Source organism: Orussus abietinus, unplaced genomic scaffold (assembly GCF_000612105.2).
Source record: "Orussus abietinus isolate OABI.00-Male unplaced genomic scaffold, Oabi_2.0 scaffold250, whole genome shotgun sequence".
NCBI lineage: Eukaryota > Metazoa > Arthropoda > Insecta > Hymenoptera > Orussidae > Orussus > Orussus abietinus.
In genome coordinates this window covers 46463-69245 of record NW_019394395.1, presented here as the reverse complement: position 1 = coordinate 69245, position 22783 = coordinate 46463, and the positions used below count along the sequence as shown (strand labels likewise).

Here is a 22783-nt window from a genome sequence, read left to right as displayed (position 1 = left end):
GTCGAGGCTGGGAGATCGCGAGGGTGATATCTTGAGACGTAAGCTAAAATAAACTGCTTAAAGAAGAAAAAATCTAAATTTTAGCCACTTAAGGTGAAGTGAAACACGTCGAGGAACTTGATCGACGTCGATAAAGAAGATTTTTCTAAATGCCTAAGTTGCCGACGTTGGTTTTTATATCGACAGCTGTGTCGAATTATATTGGGTATTGTACGAAATGGCATACTCCACCTGTCGTTTCTGTACAATAATTATAAAGAAATCGAAGTAAAACTCTAGAAATCCTCTGGATTCATGCTTTCTGGGGCCCTAATTGACTGCAGAGGGACTCCCTGCGCCATCTGTGATTTCCAGGTCAATTATATTTTCCCTCCGAGACCTCGTATTACGATCGTTGTAGCATAGAAGCGCATACAACACTTTTTTTGCCTTTATCCCGTTCAAATGCGAGTTTATCGATTACCAAAGTGTTCTAAATAATCGTAAAATTGTCCTGACCCTTTCGATTCTCATATCAGAGCTTTCGATAATTGTACATTGATCGAAATATGAGAGCTCGACGCCATTTTGTTTCTAGTCTGGGCTAAGTTAAAAAATTTGTTCCAAAAATCCAAATTTTCAATGTGTCAGGACAATTCTTAGATGATCAGGAGTGATGTGTCAAAGTTTTGGACAGTTTGGTCTAATGCCCTTAAAAAAAAGTGTTGTATTCGAATCGACTGATTTGAAGGGGGTTTCACTTCACCTTAAGACCTAAAACTTCTTTTGGTCCAGTTTCTTCACTCTTTCTTATTTTCCTAGTTTATACGACTCGTTCTGAGCTAGGTTTATAAATAAAAGAAATGGAAATATGTAATGGATAGGTGTGAACTGTTTCAAGGTGTAAAATAGGATCTGAATTGTATGGAAATTGCCATTTTTTTTTTTTTATCTGAAGCCCATTTACGGGTTACAATTGGAAGTTTTGAGATCAAAATTTCGAGCCAGGTATCTGTCGCGATTAGACTCGAGTCGGTGGTCGAATGAAAGCGAGTCGATTTCAATGCACCGGGTACGCAATGACGAGATTAGATCGGATCGAAAAAAGGAAACAGGGGATGTCCAGCATCGAGAAGGCTAATAGAATTCCCTGGGCATCGAGGTCGGATAACAACTTCCGATTCTCACATCAAGGGCGGCCGGATTATCAGCGAATATTCGAAGGACCTCTAAGCCTCGCCAGGATTGGTCGGAGCCAATCGAGGACTCGCGGCCTTCTCCCAGCTGATTCCTGGCGGGATTACCGCCCTCGGCCAAAAATTCGTCCTCGTGGCCCGGATTCTCCTATCCCTGTATTGTTCCCCGGCTCGATTTCTCAACGACCGGTGCTCCTTTTAAATATCACGAGGCGACGAGAAATGACAATGGATTCGAAGCAAAGGCCCGACTCGTGTCCTCGCGCGCTGCAAGCGATACATTCCGCCAAGGGCTTAGTTTCCACCGACCACTTGAAGCCTGGTTTAATTAAACTCTCGGCGTAAACGATGATATACCGGGACGGCGCGACTCCCGCGAAAAGTGGGCCTCGTCCCAAGACGAGACACTACCGTTTACCCTGAGAGTTTGACAAAACCACGGCTTTACTCGGCGTACCGAGTGACATAAATTCAGCCAGGGACTAGGATCTCTCTTTACCTCCTGATTGTAGGAAGTAGTTCGTCCGGAAAGGGGTCTGACTTCCCTTCGCCATGGAAGGGCAGAAATCGTCCCGCCGTGGCAGGATCGAAGATGGCGAACAATGGCTCACCTTAAGGGACTTCCTCGGGAGGCGGCCCAAAGGGCGAAGGGCGTTCTCCGGAGGTTTCCGAGGAGATGGAGGGTTGGACGGTTAGGTGCAGCCTCGATAAGGTTCCCTGGGTGTGGTTGATTATCCACCTCTACGGGCTCGTAGCCGGCACAAAGCCACCTGTCCTTATGCCGGACTTTAAGGGTGTCTCCACACGAAACCCCGAGTCGTATATAAGGCATCCGAAGGGACGGCCGATCGATTTCCCTCGCGTGGAGTAACACGTGTGCGAGGGCGGGAGGAGCGCACCTGGACAGGCTCGAAATAGTTCGGATTCGTTCGAGAACGAGACGTCTCCTGGGCATCGCCATGCTAATCCTGAAAGGAGTGGCCGGGACGAAGAACCCGAGCTCCCCTCGTACCTCCGAAGCTCCATCAACGCTCACACCGTGTTAAAAAGCATCGCTCGAAAAAAGACATTTGCACTTAAGGTGATGTGAAAGTGACGTCGAAAAGGTTTTGTTTATAAAACTTTTCTCCCAACTCGGTTTACCGAATAGTTTGAAACTTTACAACGTGAATAGGGAGACTATAAGGAAGGTCCTGAAACTCATGAAATTTCAATTCTTTACAAATTTCTTTATAGGTATTTTAAAAATAGTTTATAAAAAATGCAATCTCGCGAGTTTCAGGACCTCCTTTAGGGTCACCATATTCACGTTTTAAAGTATGAAAGGATTTGAGACACCCAGTTCGTTGAAATGTTTTATGAACGATTGAGCTTTCGGATGTCACTTTCACATCCCCTTAAAAAAAAAAAAAAACAACATAGCTCTCCCTTCAGCAATAATTGCACCGACTTCAAATAATAAGATTTGGCTCCTATTACGGCAATAATTGCACCGATTGCATAAATATTTGTAATCTCATGAAATGTGAATGTAACCGTAAAGAAGCTTCCTTTAGAAAAAGTGCTTGCCAAATTAATCGAATGAAATAGTACCAACCGTAAAAGAAAATTCCGTCGTTGTTGCTCGATCAAACCAGCGATATCCAGTTTCTTCTCGTTGGTAATGAGTATCGCAACCATGAGAAATATTTCTTGCCGCGATTGTTATTTGTGCACCCACGCAAAAACAATTCCGCGAGGAGATTTTCCTTGACAATTTTCAAGTGTTTGCATTTGCCGAGGTGAAACTTTTTTATTACCGCCGTTAATGACTTTTCTGAATTTTCGTTGGATTATTAAAGCAACGTCAATCGTGATGTCGGCTATTGGATAAGTGATCATTTGGGGACGCTGATAAATGTGGCCCTGGAAGTAGGACCAAATTTAACGTCCCCAAATAATCATCGATCGAAATTCCAAAAGCCCAGGTAGAAGAACAGGATTTCCGAGATTAGGTTCGACTTGGCATAGAAATCTTGGACGAAGGTGGAAGGTGTAAATCGGAAAATGGCGGACAAGAGATCACCGTAGGAGCCTCGACCGGTGTGCGTTATCCCCGAGTGAATCACGCGGGGTATCTCCGGTAGATTTACGAGCGACTAAGTAGCAATTGACTCTCAGTGAATTGCAAATGACAAGTATATACGAGGCTCGATTACCGAGGGATTAATTACCGGCGTACGAATTCCAGACCGAGCGGCGATCAAGGGTAATCGAACTCGCAATCGGCTTAGAAAGCCTCGCGGATCTTCTCGTCGATTTCACGCCTCTGGAATCCTCTTTGCGAGCGAAACAAGGATGTTTATCCCGCTGAACCAACCGCGTCGTAAAGCATACAAGAAGAGCGCGTTATTGCGGCAATTACACCGGATGTCCTTGAGAGAGAACCGCGACCGTAACTCCACCTATCGGGCTCCGAATCGGGATCGAAGGGTCATCGATTCGAGCCACGGTCTTCTCCTGCAGCGTGCCGATTTAATCGGCCGCTAGAAAGCGTCGTATCCCGGCTGGAGAATTAATTCGAGGATCGTCCTGATTGAAATGGCGATTCTATGTCCTGGAGAGTCTACGCGGGCATCGCGTGATCCTCGCTCCCCGGGGGAAACCACCGGCGAAGAGCTCACGCAACTCGAATGATCACGGGGAAAGAAAGGAAGAAAAGGAAAAAAAAAGTAAATAATAAAAGAGGAGACCCGAGCGAATTAGTTAAGCATAATGCAGAGAGCTCTGGCCGATCGATCGGCGCCCACGAGGCTCGGGGAATTTATTCTCGGGGCAATTCTCATGCGAGGACCTCCTCGGCTAATTAAATTAATCGTCTTTCCGTGACTTCCCCGGTGCACCTGTTCCCGTGTGTATTTTTGAAATCTAGGATGTCGAAGGTTACGAGATCGAAAGTACTGGTTCACGCGACACGCTTGTAACTGGGTCACAGTTCTCCCGTACGCGATTATGGAACGTAGGCAAGTCGTGTCTCAAGACACGGTTTCTGCGTCGCTCTTTTCTGCGCAGACGCGAAAGATCCTCGAAGAGGATATCCTTAAGATCGAGGCCCGTCGATTTGTCGACCCCCTTCGTCGCTCTATACGCGTTTCTCTATTTTTTTTCGTTTTTTTTTTCTTCTAGGCTCCCAAGGGGAGTCTACATCGCTCAAGGAGAAAGGACCGCGAATACGGAGCGAGAAATTGTTTAGAGAATTTCTCCGCGTCCCTTGGCGTTAATTACTCGATGGCAATCGATGCAAAGCGTTAATTGAAACCTCGGTTGGAGGTCTTTGCACGGCCCACGGAAGCCCGATCGCGAGTTCGGCGAAATTACGCCGACAAAGAGTAACGGGGGCGAGGGTAGTACCTCGAGGGGTGGAGGACGCGTTTCCGCCGTTTGGATTAACACCCACCCGCGTAAAATCTCCGGTTATTCGCGGCCCACTCGGAGTCCCGTCATATCGGAGTTAATCGACAGTCTTTTTTAATTATTCCGCCCCCTTCCTCCGAAATCACCACGGGTCAATAGGTAAAGACACGGTACCGAGGATCGCCACGTGCCTCCAGGTGAATTTCTAATTATCGTCACCGCGAGGGGCTTCCCGAAGTCCCGCGCGAAATTATGCTAATTAACCCGACCTCGAAAGTACGAATTGGGAATTAATCATCCCCTCGTTAAATCCCTTCTTGACTCCGTTGAACTTCATTGTTCACAGGCGAGCCGTGGAGGGATTAAGCGGCGATCTCGTTGATTCAATGACGCGTTTATTAAGAGAAGGTCGAGCAGACGCGTGGGCAAGAGAAATACATTTACTTTCATTGTGCGGCACGGTTGTTACCGTAAAATTAATTGGCCCCCCAACTTTCTTCCCGCGTACTTAGTGACGCACGAAATGCGTAACTCGGAGAGGTATTACCGAGTGCGGTGCAGTAATTAAATAATAATTCCGCGACGGTGACAGTTCCCGCTTGAAAGAAGAAAAAAAAAACAAGAAAAACGCACGAGAGACGTGGACAATCGAAATCCCTTTCGCGGTGGATGAGGAGCATTTAAAGAAAATCCTCATAATGAATTTCTAAAATTAAAATACGCTCGAGCACTCGTATCGAGCATCGCGACACGTCAAGCGAGCCGACCTATCGAATCGACATTGATTTGAATGCCGGCGATTTGCTTGCCTACGTGTAACCGAGATCGCCATAAAGGGAGGTCCAACCTCGAGGAACGTTGCTCAACATTGGCACCATTTTTCCTTCATTCCAAAGACGCGCGGCTTCGTTCCGTCGATTCAAAGGTCCATCGACGAGTTAATCAATTACCGAAGGATTTCGGCACCGAGAGTGCCCCACTTAAAAGCGATCGGTATTTTCCCCCGACGAAGAGTTCCCATCCACCGGACGCTTTCATCCGAGCGACTCATCCGCATCCGCCAAGTCCACGCATGCGCGGTGGGCGCGGACTTCGCGCCAAATATCGGTATCTCCTCGTCGGCGATTTTTCTCCAAGTGACGAAAAGAATTTCCGCGAGATCGCGTCAAAGTGTGCCAACGATGCCGACGAGACGCGCCGCGTTATTACGCTAGGGTTTATTTATATTGATTGCAGCGTCGCTGCAGCGGCGATAACGTTATCACAGCTTTCGGGAGCAACGAGGCGGGCCGGATCTCGCTCACGCAAAACGTGGCACGTCAAGTTTGAGGGCATTAATTTATTATTTTCATTCGTAGAGAAAATAAGGTCTCAGGATATATATCCCGGGGATGATAATGACTAATTAATGGAAATACAAATATCTAAGGTGACGAGAGCGGAGAGATTTGTCCCCGTCCTTGCGATAAGATACTCGCGGCGCCGTCATCGCCGACCCCGAGAGCCCCTTCCTGCGATGCGAGGCATCTTGCATCGCTCGCCGTGTCACGAGTGCATAATTATACGGTTATACCTGGAGGGACTATCCTCCTGCCGAACGGCGATTCGCGCACTTCGAGTCGGCTGCAAAGGAAAGTGGGTGAACCGACTTTTACGTCGAGAGATTCCACCTGTTCGCCGGCGCCGAGCACGCCCGACTCCTTTCCAGGTGGGATTCTCCGCCTAAGGAGAAGAAGCGCGTCTGGAAGAGGGGACCCTCGGCGCCACCAGAAATCGGCTAGAAAAAAGAAAAAAAAAGAAAAATCGAGCCCAAAATTCCCTCGACCGAGACGAGGTGGATCGGCGCCATCGGAAATCAGCTGGGGAAGAAAAGAAAAAATCGAAACCTGAAATTCCATCATTCGAGGCTTCCTCGATCCTTTTCGGACGAGTGGCCGATTGCGGCGGAAATCCGCGAGTCCCGATGACCGCGCAAAACAACCGATTGCATAATTCCGGCCGACAAGGAAAAGATCCTTTTGCAGTTCCGAATGTGTCGAAACGTGAGCCGCGAAGGACGCCAGTGTCGGAATACCGATCGCACGTGCGCCAGTGACGTCACCGGCGGACCTATCGATCGCTCCTGGAGCGATTAAAAATCCCCGCAGGTAAAAGTCGGGTATACAGGTGTATAGGAAGAATTAAGGCCTACGAGCTGCGGCAGGGCGTCGGAGTGGAGCAGGATTCCTCGTGTCTCCCTTTCAGCGTTAAAAAACGTATTTTAGCCGTTATTATATTACGTACAAAATAGGAATTTTTAGAGCTAAAAGACATATTTCGGCTATTCCAAGATTATGTATAAAATACGTATTTTCAGCGCTAAAAGAATGATCGTAGTCATTTCAAGTCCACCCATGAAATGCGTACTTTTTAATGCTAGATCCGAAGTACAGGCATTTTCCGGATACTTTATTTGGCAGAATTTTAGAAAGGGGGCTAAACGATTTGCCCTCTGGGCCACGTGCAGAAGGGTTTGCGTCAACGCACCCAACGTCGTGGAATACAGTGACGCACTCCACCTACTACAGGTGGAAACGTACCTTGGCGTCGAGCACCTCGCCGATGTCGTACCCGAGACCATTCATCTTGGCTTTTCGAGGTGTCCTCCGAGTCGCCCCGCACTCGCGACTTTGCCGACCCTCTCTTCCGCCTCCCCACTTCCGGTCTCGGTGGCCCCGACCGGCGATCGGCGTTTCCTCTTCCCAGGACCCGGGAACAGTCTCTCAAAACGCTTTCCCGAAATGACCCATCGGGAATCGCGACATCCCGAGATCGGTATCACGACGCTTCGCCGATTTCCCCCAGTTCCCTCGAGTTCCTTTTCGTCCCCGACCCCGCAGCCTGTCGAGTAATGATAATTTCCCTTTTATCAAGATTTCCCGAAATTTCTCGACGATACAACGCCGACCGAGGACTCTCCCTCCCGGCCCTTTCCTCGAGATCCGCGAGGTCCTCGGCGGCGGAAGTGGGTGGTGAATCGAGGGCGTTCTCGGTATCATTTACCCCTCGAATTCATGGCCCCCTTTAAATCTGCGAGCCAGACCCACCCCGGAGTTTTGCGACCGGCTTGTCGAGGCATGAAGAGCACATTGACGAATTCACCGGAAACCGGGTGGACCGTCGAAAAGATTCGACTCGCGCATGCGCGCCTTTCGCGGGGAGAGCACGTGGTGGTGGCGCAACCGCGCGAAATCTGCGCGGAGATTTCCCCAATTACGACCGAGAGGACTCTGAAATTTGCGAGTTTCGAGAAAGGGAGTACCGTTGCCACCGTGAATCCCCACGGAAGAAACTCGTCCATGTTGCTCGGTCGGAAATTAGTTCTGCTTAAAATGGCGCGGTAATCGACCGCGCGACGTCGACCGACAGCTTCGCGATTTTCCCGGAGCCTTGGAACATCCTCGGGGAAACCATTTCCCTCGACTTCGCCGAAAGATCGGCGCTATTTGGAGAACGGGGTCGAGACTTTGGCCGATAATTCCGCCTAGTTTAGGGGATATTTTCGAGCCGTGGGGTAAAAACGCCCCGCCATGCTCGCGGGCGGTCTTCGACGGTAATTCCCTTGCGTTCGATTTTTCTTTTTCCCTTACTTTTTTTCGGGGTTTAATTCGGTTAATTTAGATCAAATTTCCAGGGTTCCGACCGACTGGAGGTCGCGACTCTCCTGATCGCGCGTCGAGGTCGTCGGCGAGCGCGAATCGCGATGCGCGCACAAGTCCCTACTGTTCGACCCTACGGTCTTTCTCGCGCGCGATCTCGTAAAAGAGATACGGCGGTTCCTTCTAAACGTCATTTCCTCGGAATAGCTGAAAACGCCGATAGCGCGATCCTCGGTGAAAGCCCAGTCCCGGTTCCTCGGCTCGAGCTCGTAAATCTCGGAATTGTCGGCGAGCGGCGGAGCCGAAGGTCTCTCGGGAACCGGCGCGGGATTTCGGTTTCCCCATGGGAATGCCATTTCTTATCCCCGGCGTTCCTCCGAAACTGGCGTCTCGGTCGATCCGGAACATCCTTTCGCGACATATTGGAGGTTAGAAGAGTAGGCGAGGAGCCAGCTGCGCGAAGTTGGTGGACGAAGAGTTGACGGCGATTGAAAAAGTGGGACGTGGTTAAGAAGACACGATTTTTCAGATAAATTCAATATACGCGAATATGGAGATTGGCAGGAAACAATGTTTATTTGAATTCTTTTGAGACATATTGGAGATTAGACGAGTAAGCGAGGAACCAGCTGTGCGAAATTTGTGGACGAAGAGTTGGCTGCGATTGGAAAAATGGAACTTGATTACGAAGCCACGATTTTTCAGATAGATTCAATATACGCGAATGTGGAGATTGACAGGAAACAATGTTTATTAGAATATTTCTTTTGAGACATATTGGAGGTTAAACGAGTAAGCGAAGAGCCAGCTGCGCGAAGTTGGTGAACGAAGAGTTGGCTGCGATTGAAAAACTGGGACGTGGTTACGAAGCCATGACTTTTTAAATAAATTCAGTATACGTGAATTTGAAGATTAGCAGGAAACAATGTTTATTAGAATTTTTCTTTTGAGACATATTGGACGTTAGACGAATAAGCGAGGAGCTAGCTGCGCGAAGTTGCTGGACGAAGAGTTGGCTGCGATTGAAAAAACTAGGACGTGGTAACGAAGCCACGATTTTTCAGATAAATTCAATATACGCGAATATGGAGATTGGCATTAGAATGTTTCTTTTGAGACATATTGGAGGTTAGAGGAGTAAGCGAGAAGCCAGCTGCGCGAAGTTGCTGGACGAAGAGTTGACGGCGATTGAAAAACTGGGACGTGGTTACAAAACCAAGACTTTTTACATAAATTCAACATATGCGAACATGGAGATTGGCAGGAAACAATGTTTATTAGAATGTTTCTTTTGAGACATATTGGAGGTTAAACACGTAAACGAGCAGCCAGCTGCGCGAAATTGGTAGATGAAGGGTTGTGTGCAACTGGAAAACCGGGACGCAGTTATGAAACCATGACTTTTTAGCGATAAATTAAATATACGCGAATACGAAGATTGGCCGAAAACCTTTCGAATTGTATTGCAGGTTAAACGTGCGAGCTAGAACTCAGCTGCGCGAAGTTGGCGAAAAACTGGGAGCCGGTCGATGAAGAATGGGTGGAGATTGGAAAACCAGGACGCGGTTACGAAACCATGTCTTTTTGGTAAGAAATTAAATATACGGCGGCAGAAAACCATACCGCCTGTTGTAAACGTCCTTTCTAAGTGTATCGCACGTTAGCGTGCAAACTAGGAGCCAGCTACGCAAAGTGTGCAAAAAACTGGGAGTCGTTCGAGAAAGGGTGGATCTCAATTGGAAACCCGAGAAGACCGACAAACCATGCCTTTCTGATAACAAATGAAATATCCATGACTGCGGAAACCAGCAGGAAACGACAGCGCCGTCTTTCTCGGTACCGGGCGAAGATTTCGGGGAGCCAGGAGTTTTGTTTATACCCGGAGGTCGTCACTTTCTTCTCGGAAGGCGCACACGCTCGGAATTGAAAGCAAAGCTCACGATTCCACTCGAACTCGCCTTTGTCCGCGTCCTCCTTGCCGGATTCGAGGTTCTCCGTAAATTCCCTTGACCTCTCCAGCTGGCCAACATGACGTCTCGTTTCCGACCGATTTCCCAGAACCAACTGTTCGAATCTCCGCCGGTTATTGGCGCGCGCGTCAGTCGGCTCGATTCCCGCCGCGCGATCGGCATGCGGTTCCAACTGACTATTGCACCGGCCCGACATTTTCGCGCAACGATTTGCGACTCTCCTTACGATCGCCGGCCGACTTCGCGGGTAATCCTCGAAGTGGTATCTCGTAATACCTCGTAATCTCTCCTAATCTCGCGTAATAGTTCGAACCTAGGTACTCGGAAATAGCACGCTGCCCTAAATTCACCACCCTTAACCCCGCGACGTCGCGTCGGGGTTGTGCACGTGCGAGCGCAAATAAACATCGCAACCGCACCCGGGATCCGTCCACCCTCCGCTACTTCCCGATCTTTCCCTCGGGAAAGGACATCGCGACGGTCCGTCGCTCGCGCCGGCTTCGGCCGGTCTCCGCGAGGATCGGCACGTGATTTCGGCGCGCACCGGCCGACTCTCGGAAGGTGCGCGGGGCGGTGCGCAGTCGGCGCGCAGCGCTGCCGGCGCGTCCAGTCCGCCTCGAGGATCGTTACCGGGTTCCCTCGGTCTCGGCGATCGGATGTGCTGCGGTCGTTCGGCTCCTTGAGCACGTGGCACATGTCCGGGCGAGACGGATCGGAACCCCGAGCAGAGAACACGTAGGCAGCCGGCTTTCGAGCGCTCCGCGTCGCGACTGTGCCGGCTCGACTAAAAAACGATGCGATGACCTCATCACCAGGGCCGGCTACGAGCGCTCGCCGGAGAGTCGGCGAGAGCCGCTACTAGCCGGCCCGAAAACGTCGGCGAGCGCGAGCGCGAGTGGAGATCGAGGCCCAGGAGCCGCCGATCGCGCCGATCGACGCGCCGCGAGGAGGGGCCCCAGGCCTCGGGCCCCAATGCCGGGGGCCCCTCTCCGCGTCCACCCGGACCTGACGCATCGCGCGCACCCCGACGCGCGTCGGAAAAACGGTTCATATTGTAGGCTCCTGGAGGTCGACGATCAAATTTCGGGATTTTCAACACCCTGGCCCAGGGACCCTATTTTTGGACCCGTGCTATCAACTTTCATATACTAAATTAACTTTCGGATTCGACTTTCAAATCTTAATCCATTATGCGACTTCAAGTGAGGGTACATTTTTTTCATGCGATTCTGTTCATGTGCGAAGAAAATCCGAATGAACTCGAGGATCGGATCCGTAGGCTCTACCTATTGATTCTGAGCTATCCAGAGAATGCATTTTAGAAAGTACCCTGATACCGTATTCGATCATAAATCGAAAGTCACGTTAAGAGCAAGGAATTTCTTGTGAAAAGAGGATTTTTTATTTGATATTGTCAACGATATAAGGCGTGGGGTTGATTGATTGAAATTAATGTAAATTTCAAAGGATATTCGATTTTTTACACTTGGCTTCGTTGTGAATGGAGAAAGGATGTTTTAGGTACTGCGAAAAAATTGGAACGTTTGTCAGTTCTTTTGTATGAAGAAGGAGATCGAAAACGAAGCGTCGGGCTGCGGCGACTTGGTGTCGCCGCAACGTTTAACCTTTTCCGCGAGCCGATATGTCACGTAGGTGGCAACCTCGTTCTTTCTCGTTGAGGAAGACGGAGAAAGGCCGAGGGAAATGCCGTGTCTCTGGAGACCTTTCTACCGCCAAATATGGACGAGATTTCCAAACACAGGTTGGGATAGTTTCGCAGAATGTGATTTGTAAAGTACTCCCTATTTAATGCTCGCTGCCAGTTTGTTAGAAAGGGAAAAATGGAAAAGGATCTTTGACTTTTTATATTTGTCGATCTATTGAAATCGGTAAATCAAACATGGCGCCACGGTCATCGTGCCGAGTCCCGAGGATACCCGAAACTTGCCGACGTCTACCGAAGGTGAAGCTGTCAGCATGCACCGTTTCACAATGTTTATAAATTGGTTTTATATCGTTACAGTATACTAAACGGCAGTTTATGCCTCGTATTGTTTATTGTATCGTTATTTACAGAACTTTTGTACTGTGAGTAGTGAAAAGAGAAGCTAAAGTCGTTTATGATTAACTTGAAGAATTTGAGGTTAAGTCTCTGTGAGTATACTTGTAATGTTAGAAATATTCCTATTTCAATAATATTTTTCTTCAATACTGTAGTGTTTTTGCCACGATGGTTGGATACAGTGATAGTTGATATGATGTACTATACCGATATAATGTTTTTCTGTTGCAGTACCAAATTAACGCATAGCTGTTATTAAGCATGGCTTCTGAAAAAAGAAAGGAAGCAGGGCTTACTTCGGGCACAAATGTTAGGATAAAGTTGGAACCCGGTACATCAGCTGTTTCTGCTGCAATGATACGTAATATTAAGATGGAACCTGGACTCCCTGCATCTACGACCCGGCTGACTTCCTTCCGAGTTCCGCGAGACCTTACTTTAGGAGCAAATATTAAGACTGAGAAGCCTAAGAAAGTGTACACTCCAAATCTTAATGTTCAAAGGAATAAAAAGAAGGAGTAAGTCTTTATAGTACTTTGAAATTTTAAGGAAGATATTAATATCTTAATCGTTATCTTAGATTAATTTTTGAGAATGTTATAAAATGTAGCTGTCCATTTTTTAGAGAAGAAACACCTGTTAAATCCAATGCAGTCAGAGGTCAAGGTCGGGGGCGACCCGATCGGGGCAGAGGTCGTAATAAAGGACAAAATAATTTAGTCCAGGTATTGAACTAAGTGAGTCTTCAAATTAATATCAGCATAGAAACTATAATTTACCCTTTCGCATTTTAGTCTACAGGAGTTTTCTCAGAAGGTATCATGGAGACGTCTCGTGATAGACGATCACGTCAAGGTGGTGGCACTAGAAGCAGCGACGATAGGAAAGAAGCACAAACTATGTTGGAAAAACCAAAATTAAATTTAGATCACAATATTGATAAAGCCGATGAAGAAGAAAAACTAAAAATGATACTACGAGATGACTTCATTGATAACGATGCAGATTTGGAGGTGGATAATGCGCCAGTTATGCTGCCTATGTTCACCGAGGGTGAATATGATTCAAACACATTTCAAATTTAGTATATATTCAAATGCAAGTATTTCATAAATAATTGAACTTCACAGGAAAACTATACAAAGACATAATTAAGGCAGAACCTGAAACCGATGATGAAAGCGAAGGGAAATCAAAACCTTCGATTCTGGAAAAGAAGAGAGGTAAACAATGCATTTATGAAATTTGTAAATCTGATTCTCATTTGCAAACATCCCATAACAGGATGCCCTAAATTGGTATATTTTTTATCGTTTAGTCAAAGAAGAGAAACATAAAATCCACCCCTTCCAAAATGCAGATGAGAAGAAAGTGGTAGACAGCATTCCTCAAGTAATCAGTAATAAGTCAAGCAACTACATTCTGATACAGGTATAATCTAAAGTAATATCATAGCAAGAATATTTTATTTTTAATACTTTTTCTATTCCAGTTTCCAGATTGCTTGCCAGGGTTGAGAGCAGATTCCGATTCCAATGACGTTCGATCAAAAACAGCCACCAGTTCAAATGGAGAAGCCGAAAGCGAGAATAAACCAAAGGGTGATTATTGCACCTTGAACAGTTTGAAAGCAGGCGTCCTAGGTAAATTACAGATTTTGAGATCCGGAAAGGCACGTTTAGTTCTTGGCGACAATAACCTACTCGTTGACCTCGGCTCCAGAGTTAGTTTTCGTCAGGTAAGACTAAAGACGTATTATAACCTTAATGATTTAAATTGAATTGAATTGAATTTTTTCCCCTTATATTGCAGGATGTAATTGCAACCAAAGTAGACACTGAAACGGCATCTGGTGAAATGATTAATCTCGGGCCCATAAGCAACACATTTATATGTTCCCCGGATTGGGAAACCATGTTAGCTAATCTGTAAAAACTATACAATATGAATTTTTTTAAAATATATTGTTAAATCTTCTTTCAATTGTATTCAATACATCGTTTTAAACAGCGTTGACTCTCTTATTTCTTAAACAGCTCTTTGAAATCATGAATTATCTTTTTTACACTACGTTTTATATTTTTTTTTTAATTATATGTTCACACTGATAATTGGCTGGTAGTTATCACGTGGGAAATCTGAGGAAGTAAAAATGTATCTCTCAAATGCATATATATTTCCTTAGTATATCTAGTGGTCTATCGAGAAACACACTGCAGTACATACAAACTAAATACAAATCGCAAACCAAAGAGAGGACTGTTATCATTGCGAAACACGCAGGTTCGTTTACCAGTATCCAAATGTACAAAACAGTCGGTAAACAGAATAGAACTATGTCGTCCTAAATTTCAACTCCCGTTCGCACGACGAAGCAGTTCGTCTTAGGATACCAACGAGCGAGGTATATTCGCGTCAAACAATCCCAGTAGAATCGTCCATGCGAAGGCGCTATTTCCACTTTAAATATAGTTTATATCACGCATCAAGACGCGCCTTCTGTCTTATCCGATATAGAAACTGCAAGGTTCCTTGTCAACGCAAGAAATCAACTGCTGCGAGTTCAAAGTAGAAAAAGGGAGAGTAAAGGTTCATACTTCACGGAGAAGAGGTGCGGTATATATCGCCTAACGGAGCTAAATAGTGTAGGTTTATAATTGACCCGTAACAGGGGCAATTCCGGTCATACAGTCATTACGCTGTAGTCTTCCTTAAAATGATTAAACACCAGCGGTACCGCTCCCGCAGCGTACAGTTCCTGCGAATGCATATTCGCAGATTCACAAAAGGAAGGAAGAATTACATAAAATTAAAAGCCTCAGTCGCTTCTCTCGATGCTGTGTCCCTTTTTCATTGATTTAAGTGCCTTCTCCCGAAGCTTCTTTTCTAGCTCCTCGGTATTGCCCTCGCTCGCGTCAGACTCCTCTGATTCGGCTACCTTCTTCTTCTTGTGCTTCCTATGCTTTTTGTGTTTCTTGTGTTTCTTGTGTTTCTTCTCCTTCTTCTTTTTCTTTTCCTCCACTTCGCTCTCCTGCTAAACGTTGCATTTTTTCATATTAACAACGCTGCGTCAGTATTTCAAATTGTTAAAGAACACCAATCGATAGACTCACCTCTGATTCGCTGGTGCTGGTCTTTGTTCTCTTCTTGCGTTTCTTCTTCACCTTTTCCTCGTCACTGCTCTCTTCAACTTTCTTCTTCTTTTTGGTATCTTTTTCGACAACTTCGTCATCTTCCGAGCTGGAATCTCGTTTAGACTTCTTTGCCTTGGATCTACCCTCATCGTCGCTGGTCGACTCTTTCCTGGACTTCCTGGATTTCGATCTATCGTCATCGGACGAACTGTCTCGTCGCTTTCGAGACTTTTTCGGTTGTTCGTCGTCAGAACTCGAGTCCTTCTTCGACTTCCTTGATCTCGACTTCTCATCGTCCTTACTACTGACTTTCTTCGGTTTCTCGTCTTCCCCTGAGGAAGAATCCTTCCTAGACCGTTTGGATTTTCTCGTTTCATCGTCTGCATCCTTTTTAGAACGTTTCCTAGTTTCAGACTCTGCGTCCCGTTTCTTTACCTCCTTCCTGTCCTTCCCTCGATCCTCCGCTGCACCTAGTAAAATAGCGTGAATCGCTGAAGCAATTACTGATAATTATAACTAACCGATTCTAACGTTACTTGGATTCGATATCCTTAATTTTGGAACATAAATATAATATTCCTCGAAGGAAAACTTACCAGCGCGACTGGAATCTCTGTTTCGCTTACTTTTCTCTGAATGTTTCTTGTCATCCTCAGAATCCGAGGAGGATCCATTTTTGCTCCTGTCCGATTTATCATCGTCACTGGAGGCTTTCCTAGACTTCCGTGATTTCTCAACCTTCTTCGGCTTCCTTTTACCTATTGAATAAGAACTAGATATATTTATTGTAACACTAGGAGTCAGGAGCCAGTTATCTACTGAAATAGAAAATACTGCCGATCTGCCGATTCTACGTCATACAAAATACATATAAGATCAATAACCTTCGCTTTCACTTTCTTCAGAGTCCGAAGATCCATCTCTCCTCTCCTTCTTCATTTTCTTCACCTCTTCTGCGGTCGGTTTCTTCTTTGACATCACGGCCTCGACCATCTTCTGAGCCGGTTTCTTCTCTTCAATCGAAGGCTTAGTCGGCTTCGCCGATCTCTCGTCTTTCTTCAATGGGAACGCTTCAGCTGTAGCTACAATTGCTTCTGCAGGTTTCGGCGAAGGCTCCTCCTTACTATCCCTTAGAAAATAAAAGAAAAAATATCAACATTTTTCTTCCGGTACAACGAAGTCCTCACAATTTTAGACCCAACAACCAGGATGCCTACTTTTGCAATGGTGGCTGCTTGGCTTTAGCTGCGGCAACGATGTCTTCGGTCTTCTTGAAGGGCGAAGGAGTACGCGACAGACTCTTCGAGAACTGAAACGTAAGTACAAGTTTCTTACCACTCAAGAAGAAAAAAAGGCGTGAAAGTGAATAAAAACACATATAAACCGAAATATATAAAAGAACGTCCTCGTAAACTGGAAAATTCATTGAAAACAGAAAATACCCTATGTCTAGCAGCAGGTAAAGCAGTAGGCGGAAGCTTCTTCGGAGACGCCGAAACGGTCTCAACCTTTTTGGCAATGGATGGCTCGGCCTTCTTCGTCTCCTTCTCGACTTGACGCTTGGCAGCCTCTTCCTTGGCGAGTCTTTCCCGTTCTCTCCTCTTTGCCTCTTCAGCGTGTTCCCGGTCTCGCTTCTCCTGAGCTGCCTTAAGTTCCGCCGATTTCCTGAAAATAAAGATACTCAATGAACCCACAGCTGAAATATTAATTTGAATTTATATTAAGAAACGAAAGAACATGTGCCTACATGCTGGAATCAAGAATTAAAAACCTTAATTCCAGAGAGCAAAGCTTCACCACTCACCTGGGCGAAGACTCCTCGTCGCTGGAAGAACTACTCTCGCTACTCTCCGAGCTGCTCGACTTGGACCTCCCATTCCGCAATTCCTTCCGCGCGGTCGAGTCGCCCGGCCGCTTGGTCTTTTCTTCGGTGGCGGTTCTCTTGTCTCTGGGTTTGTCCTTCTGGTCTCTGGTCCTGTCGTCGCGGTTCGCGTCAACGGAGGATCGCTCCTTGGACCGCGACCGGCGATCCTTATCGCGGCGATCTCTGGAACGATCCCGCCTGCTCGATCGGTCGCGGGACGACGATCGATCGTACCTGTGCGACCTGTCGGGGGAGCGTCTGCTGTCCCGGCGATCGGGCGACCTCCGACGATCGCGTCTCTCGGAGGACCTTCGCCTGCGATCGAGCGATCTTCTCCTGCGCCGGTCGCCAGGGCTCGGTGATCTGCGCCGGTACCTCGAGGGCGGACTTCTCCGCGGAGGACTCCTGCTCCCACAATAGATAACGATTACGATAACGATTGTATTACAAAAATTCGATAGGTGACGTTGAAGGAGGATACTCGATGCAGGTGCTTCTCAATACCTTCGTCTGCTGGGTGCTCTGCGCACAGAAGGTGGCCGCATCCCGCGACTACCGCCGTATCTGTCCATCCTCTCCCTCTCGCGTTCCCGCTCTCGCTCCCGATCTCTCCTCCTGTCCCGCTCCCTGTCCAAGGACGATCGCCTGAAATGTTAACGCATCGATCACTTTTCCAGTTGTTAAGGAAAGCTCTTGGGCGACTTCCCGTATTCCATAGAAAGTGATTAAACTCTTTTTGCAAACACAAGAAACGATCCTTTTCTTTATCCCTGCCAGTGATAAAATGCAATTCGCTAGGTCCTTCGCACCTTCTGTTCCTGTCACGAGATCGGTCTCGGTCCCGGTCCTTGGACCTGTCCCGATCCTTTCTGGGAGAGGGACTGCGCCTCTTGGGAGCAGACTTTCTCTCCCTGCTGGAGTCGCTGTCGCTTCCGCTGTCGTCCTTGTTCGTCTTCCGGTAGGATCTCTTCGCCTGGACCCCGTCCTTCTTTTTCCTGATCTCGAAGTCACCCTTATCCTTCCCACCCTTGTCGTCGTCCGTGTCCGAGGAGCTGCTCGTGCTGGCGTCGCGCTTCCTGCCCGAGTCCGCGTCGTCCTTCCTTTTCTCTGGCGACTTGGATCTCGATTTCGAGGATCCCGAATCGCTGCTGTCGGACCTCGATTTCCTCCTGTCGGCGCTCTTTGACCTGGACTTCTTCGAGCGACTGGGGCTCTTGGAACGTGATTTCCTCGACCTCGGTGATCTCGACTTGCTTCTTCTTGCTTTTGAACGATCCGGCGATCTGGACTTGGATCTCCTTGACTTGGACTTAGAGCGCGATCTTTTGGATCGAGATTTTGAGCGAGACCTCCTCGAACCAGACTTCGAGCCCGGGGATCGGGATCTCCGCGGCTTCGAAGGCGACTTCGATCTCGACTTCCTAGAGTGGCTCGACGGTGACTTCGAACGCGACTTTTTCACGGTTTTGTCTGCCGATTCGGGGCTCGGTGAGCGATTGTTCTTCTTTTTACCATCCGCTATACTCATTAGCTTCGCTTGAAGTCTAGATATCGCCACGGCTGCTTCCCTGTTTATTAAAAATACACTAAATTCCCCAACGAATTCCTCATGTATTTATGCCTTTTTATGCATCATGTTTCTTTTTCTTTTCTCTTTTGATGGACGTGCACTACGTAGAAAATCGGAGTAAAATCTATTTTACACTTACGGCTTCGTCTTAATTGGCATCAGCGGAATCGCATTCTCGGGCTGGGGCGAATCCTCGCGTTCAACCTTGACCTCCGGCATCTCCTTCCCGTTGTCCTTTGCCGTTGAAGTCGCCGTTGTTAACTTGCTCGGAGACTTCGAGGTGGATTTCCGCTTACTGCGACTGGATCGATCGCGATCCCTATGCCGGTCTCTGGACCTGCTTCTCTTACTTCTGCAAGTAATTATTGCCGGTTAATTGTATTATCGTGTGCAATTTAATACAATAGTTAACTGATAAATTATTAATATTATGCTAATTTAAATTTATATAGAGGTATACCTGTCCCTATCGCGGTCTCTACTCCGATCCCTTCTATGCTCTTTCGATGAACTACGTTCCTTCTCCTCTTTTTTCAGCTTGACCTCGGCATCATCCTTTTCTTTCTCCCTCTCCTTTTCCTTTTCTTTTTCCGCTAAGGACGCTTGGAGTTTCTCTTGCTCTTCCTATAACGGATGGAGAATTATTTTAAAAAGCCTTTTGCTAATTCCACTATTCCTTCTCATAAAATCAACAAGCAACAAGGTGATTGAAAATCACGACAGACAAGTCAGACATTTTGTGGAAGATCGCCAAACAGTTTTTCATCTGTCTTAGGACACGCGGCACTGTTCACGTTTGTCGCGACAGACAGCACTCGGTGATTTCATAAAATTGTATTAGAAAGGGAAAAATAAGTAAGGGTTTTTACCAGGCGTTTCTTGATTTGATCCTTCTTCTGCTGCAAGAAGGCTTCGGGTATACCCGTGACACTCTCTTGTGCCGAGACGAGGAGGTCCCACAATTCCCCCATGAAAGAACGAGCATTGCGGCCATTTAGAAACCCTGTCAGATTAATCTGCATCTTTCGGGGATCGGGAAACTGTAAAACACAGGATACCTTAGTATTAGCCTAAATGACGTGATTCTCTCCCGTTGAATGATCAGCGATTACAGAGGTGTTGCACCTGAGCGCGTACGACATTCTTAACGACTCGTTCAGCCGTCTCTTAAGCTATGGCTAAACTGCTTTTCCCCCTCGAAATAGTAGATTTGCTTATCGAATTGCTAGCTCTATCTTACCACCAGTTTCGCCAGCTACAGCAGACCCAGCTGCGAAAAGTGTAATACTGCGAGATTAAGGTTTTCCACATTGGAGAGATAATTCAACTCGGGAGATGCATACATAAACAACTGGGGAAGTACATGGAGAACATTAACGCGAACCTAAAGAAATACCACGTCAAAAGTGCTAGAAGGTAAGAGAACAGAAGTATTAATATCAACAGTAGTTCACTGGAATGGCTGAAAAAACCAAAAGATATTAATGTCAAGCAAAGAAACACCAAATCACCAACCTGTTACTCAGACATAGTGTGTCTGTCAAACCGTGCTGAATATACCCATGGTCGATGTATCCGCTGTCAGCTTCGATGCTCCGGTTCTCCTGTTGTTGAAACAGCATCTTCGAGTTGCCAATTGCCTTTGCCGATTGAGAATGCTGCTGGAGTGAATGTAGCTATCATGTCCTCAGCACCAGAACGCAGTGCTCCAACGATGGAAGAACTTCCTCTTGGAAACGGTGATTTCTCCTTCAGAGCATCCACAGCTTGGAAGATGTCTTCGATGAGCAGAAGACTCGAAGAATGCTGCATCAGCACCGATGACTCCCACTGTAGATAAAGCTCCGATGACGTAGCCACCAACTTCCAACGTTGGCTAAGCTCCGCTGACGTGGATGGAGTACAGCATGCAGCATATAAGCACCGCTGACGTAGACAGCAACAACGACGACAGGATGTCCAAAGGATGTCAAATCAATCAGACAAAATGCCTGGGAAGGCGAGCCGTCAAAGGCTGAAGTTGCTTCCGGTAACCTCCGGAAGCAGATGATCCGATGAGACACCGATGGTGTCATCTCAGCAACGGCAAGTCGCCCCTGCAGAGACTCAGGAACCAGCAAATGAGCTGCAGTAGACTGCACTGCGCTCGGCAGCGGTGGTGTGACAACAGCCAGCGAAGACAGGATTCCTTGGCTGGCGTTCGCCGATGCTACTGCTGGTGGCTGATAGAAAGGCAGCCAATCGGATGCAGAGAGGAGCACATCCGAATGCCGTTTGGACTAAAGGGTTGAGCCCCACCAATGGTCTCTACTTATGGCAACGGGGAATTCAAAGATACGTTGTAAGAAAATAGCTTATGCTTTTGATGTTCTTAGCAGATTCAGCTACCAACTTTCTCTTATTAGAGAAACTGATCTTACTCGGAGGAAGATGTGTACAGGTCGAGAGTGAGAATTGGAATAGCACAGGAGCAAGATGCTTGCGATCGAAGAACATGGAAGTAACAGGGCGAGAAAGCTAAGTCTTGCCCTGATTACTTTGACAGACCCAAATGCTGGGCAATATATAAACTTTGCTCACAACCTCTTTTAAGGTAGACTTAAGAGAGGCTTTGCGTTGAATTAACACATCGCTTTATCCAACTCCTACGATGAGGGGAAAAAGCTGAGTGAATATCCATGATCATAGAATATAGAAGTAACAAAGTGAAAGAATTCCATTTTTGACTTCATTACTCTAAGAAATTTGAGTAGTAAATGAAATTGTACAAATCTGGTTTGTAGTTTCAAAAATAATGTATGGGTTAGGAAGGAAATTTTTAAGTTCTTAGAAATCCTTGTCAACTGAATGTAAAGCAGATTTTAAACAGATATGCAATTTGTTCAATTCATCTTAAGAAAAAAAGAACGAAAAGAAAGTGAACCAATCTATACCTTATAAACTCTTACATCAAAGAATACAAATAAATCTTTAAAAACCTATCCATATTTTAAATGAACTGCTGTCTTTATGTGCTTAGGAATGACTTTGCACTGAAACAATATACCACTTTATTCAGCTCCTATGATGAGGGGAAAAAGCCGAGCAAACGCATACGATTGATCTTATCTATCGCCGCCGAGGAACTTAACTCTAGTGAAATCGAACGTGCTAAAGCAATTGATAATCAAATCAACTTTCTTACCTTTTCTTCCAGTTGATTATAGACAAACTCTACCACAACGTCGTCTTCCATACCAAGAAACTGGGTGATCTTCGTTGTAATCCATGGTTTAAGAACATCAAGCTTAACCTTACTCATATCAACCTAAAAGATCATTGAAAACAATATTAAATCACCTGTCAATAATTCTCTTGCCATAATGTAAATGTAATAAATTACTTTTTGAGTAAGCGAGTCTCCGAATTTCATCTGCTTGAGCAGTTTCTTCTCCTTATCGCTGAACCGAGTGTCCTGCGAGGCAGTAGTCCCCTAAAATAGAAAAATTAAAAATTATCGAAAAAGTCCAATAAAATAACCCAATAAATAGGATGCCTAAAAAATATTCAAGAAAGAAATCAAGATTCATACCGTGTACATCATCTTGGCAAGCTTCTAATGACGATTCGGTTGACCCCAAGATATCGTTGGTACGTGGATCTCAACTCACGGCGAGTGCCCGGAGTCTCAGGAATCCTCCAGCTAAGCAAAACTTGTATTCGCCGAGAACGGAGGAAGTGTGCAAATACACGAATCTTCGTTATTTCAGAAATGCAACGGCGGAAGCGTTCGTCGGTGAGAAAAGTTCTCACGCGAAACGATCTCGACGAAACATGGACGCGCGACGATGAATCAATCACCCAACATGGCGGAATCGAGCCGAAAATGGCGGACGACTTCGCATATCGTATTTCCGTTGGAACCTAATCTGCGATACTGAGCACCCTGGTGGCAGGGATGTGTAAATATAATTTTCTAGGTAATTTACGCATGCTCT

General features: G+C 46.5%; 3 protein-coding genes across 9 annotated transcripts in view; 1 reads left to right on the top strand and 2 right to left on the bottom strand.

Annotated features, from left to right (window-relative positions):
• Nucleotides 1–10922, bottom strand: part of LOC105695534 (four and a half LIM domains protein 2) — a 77207-nt gene extending 66285 nt beyond the window's left edge. The window contains exons 1-2 of the mRNA XM_023432147.1: nt 10807–10922; nt 7148–7448 (exon numbers count right to left, since the gene is read on the bottom strand). Of these exons, the coding sequence (XP_023287915.1) occupies nt 7148–7192 (45 nt within the window). The 5' untranslated portion in view covers nt 7193–7448; nt 10807–10922. The remainder of the gene's footprint in view (nt 1–7147; nt 7449–10806) is intronic.
• Nucleotides 10923–12140: 1218 nt separating this feature from the next.
• On the top strand, nt 12141–14295 carry LOC105695533 (DNA-directed RNA polymerase III subunit RPC4). Its single transcript, XM_012417138.2, has 8 exons — nt 12141–12330; nt 12470–12756; nt 12864–12963; nt 13033–13291; nt 13369–13461; nt 13557–13669; nt 13731–13976; nt 14051–14295. The coding sequence occupies exons 2-8, from the start codon at nt 12500–12502 to the stop codon at nt 14168–14170; spliced, it is 1188 nt and encodes a 395-aa protein (XP_012272561.1). The 5' UTR covers nt 12141–12330; nt 12470–12499; the 3' UTR covers nt 14171–14295.
• A 100-nt stretch (nt 14296–14395) lies between these two features.
• LOC105695532 (serine/arginine repetitive matrix protein 1) lies at nt 14396–22665 on the bottom strand. Of its 7 annotated transcripts, none has more exons than XM_012417130.1 (15): nt 22378–22665; nt 22189–22278; nt 21991–22113; nt 19676–19846; nt 19267–19430; nt 18946–19158; nt 18046–18804; nt 17741–17881; nt 17177–17650; nt 16815–17037; nt 16590–16681; nt 16257–16501; nt 15969–16130; nt 15352–15842; nt 14396–15272 (listed from the first exon to the last, which is right to left on the bottom strand). In XM_012417130.1, the coding sequence occupies exons 1-15, from the start codon at nt 22387–22389 to the stop codon at nt 15057–15059; spliced, it is 3576 nt and encodes a 1191-aa protein (XP_012272553.1). In that variant the 5' UTR covers nt 22390–22665; the 3' UTR covers nt 14396–15056. The 7 variants fall into 7 exon arrangements, with proteins under 7 accessions (XP_012272553.1, XP_023287916.1, XP_012272556.1 ...); XM_023432148.1 differs by having other exon boundaries at nt 14396–15269; XM_012417133.1 differs by having other exon boundaries at nt 15999–16130.
• Nucleotides 22666–22783: the final 118 nt, after the last annotated feature.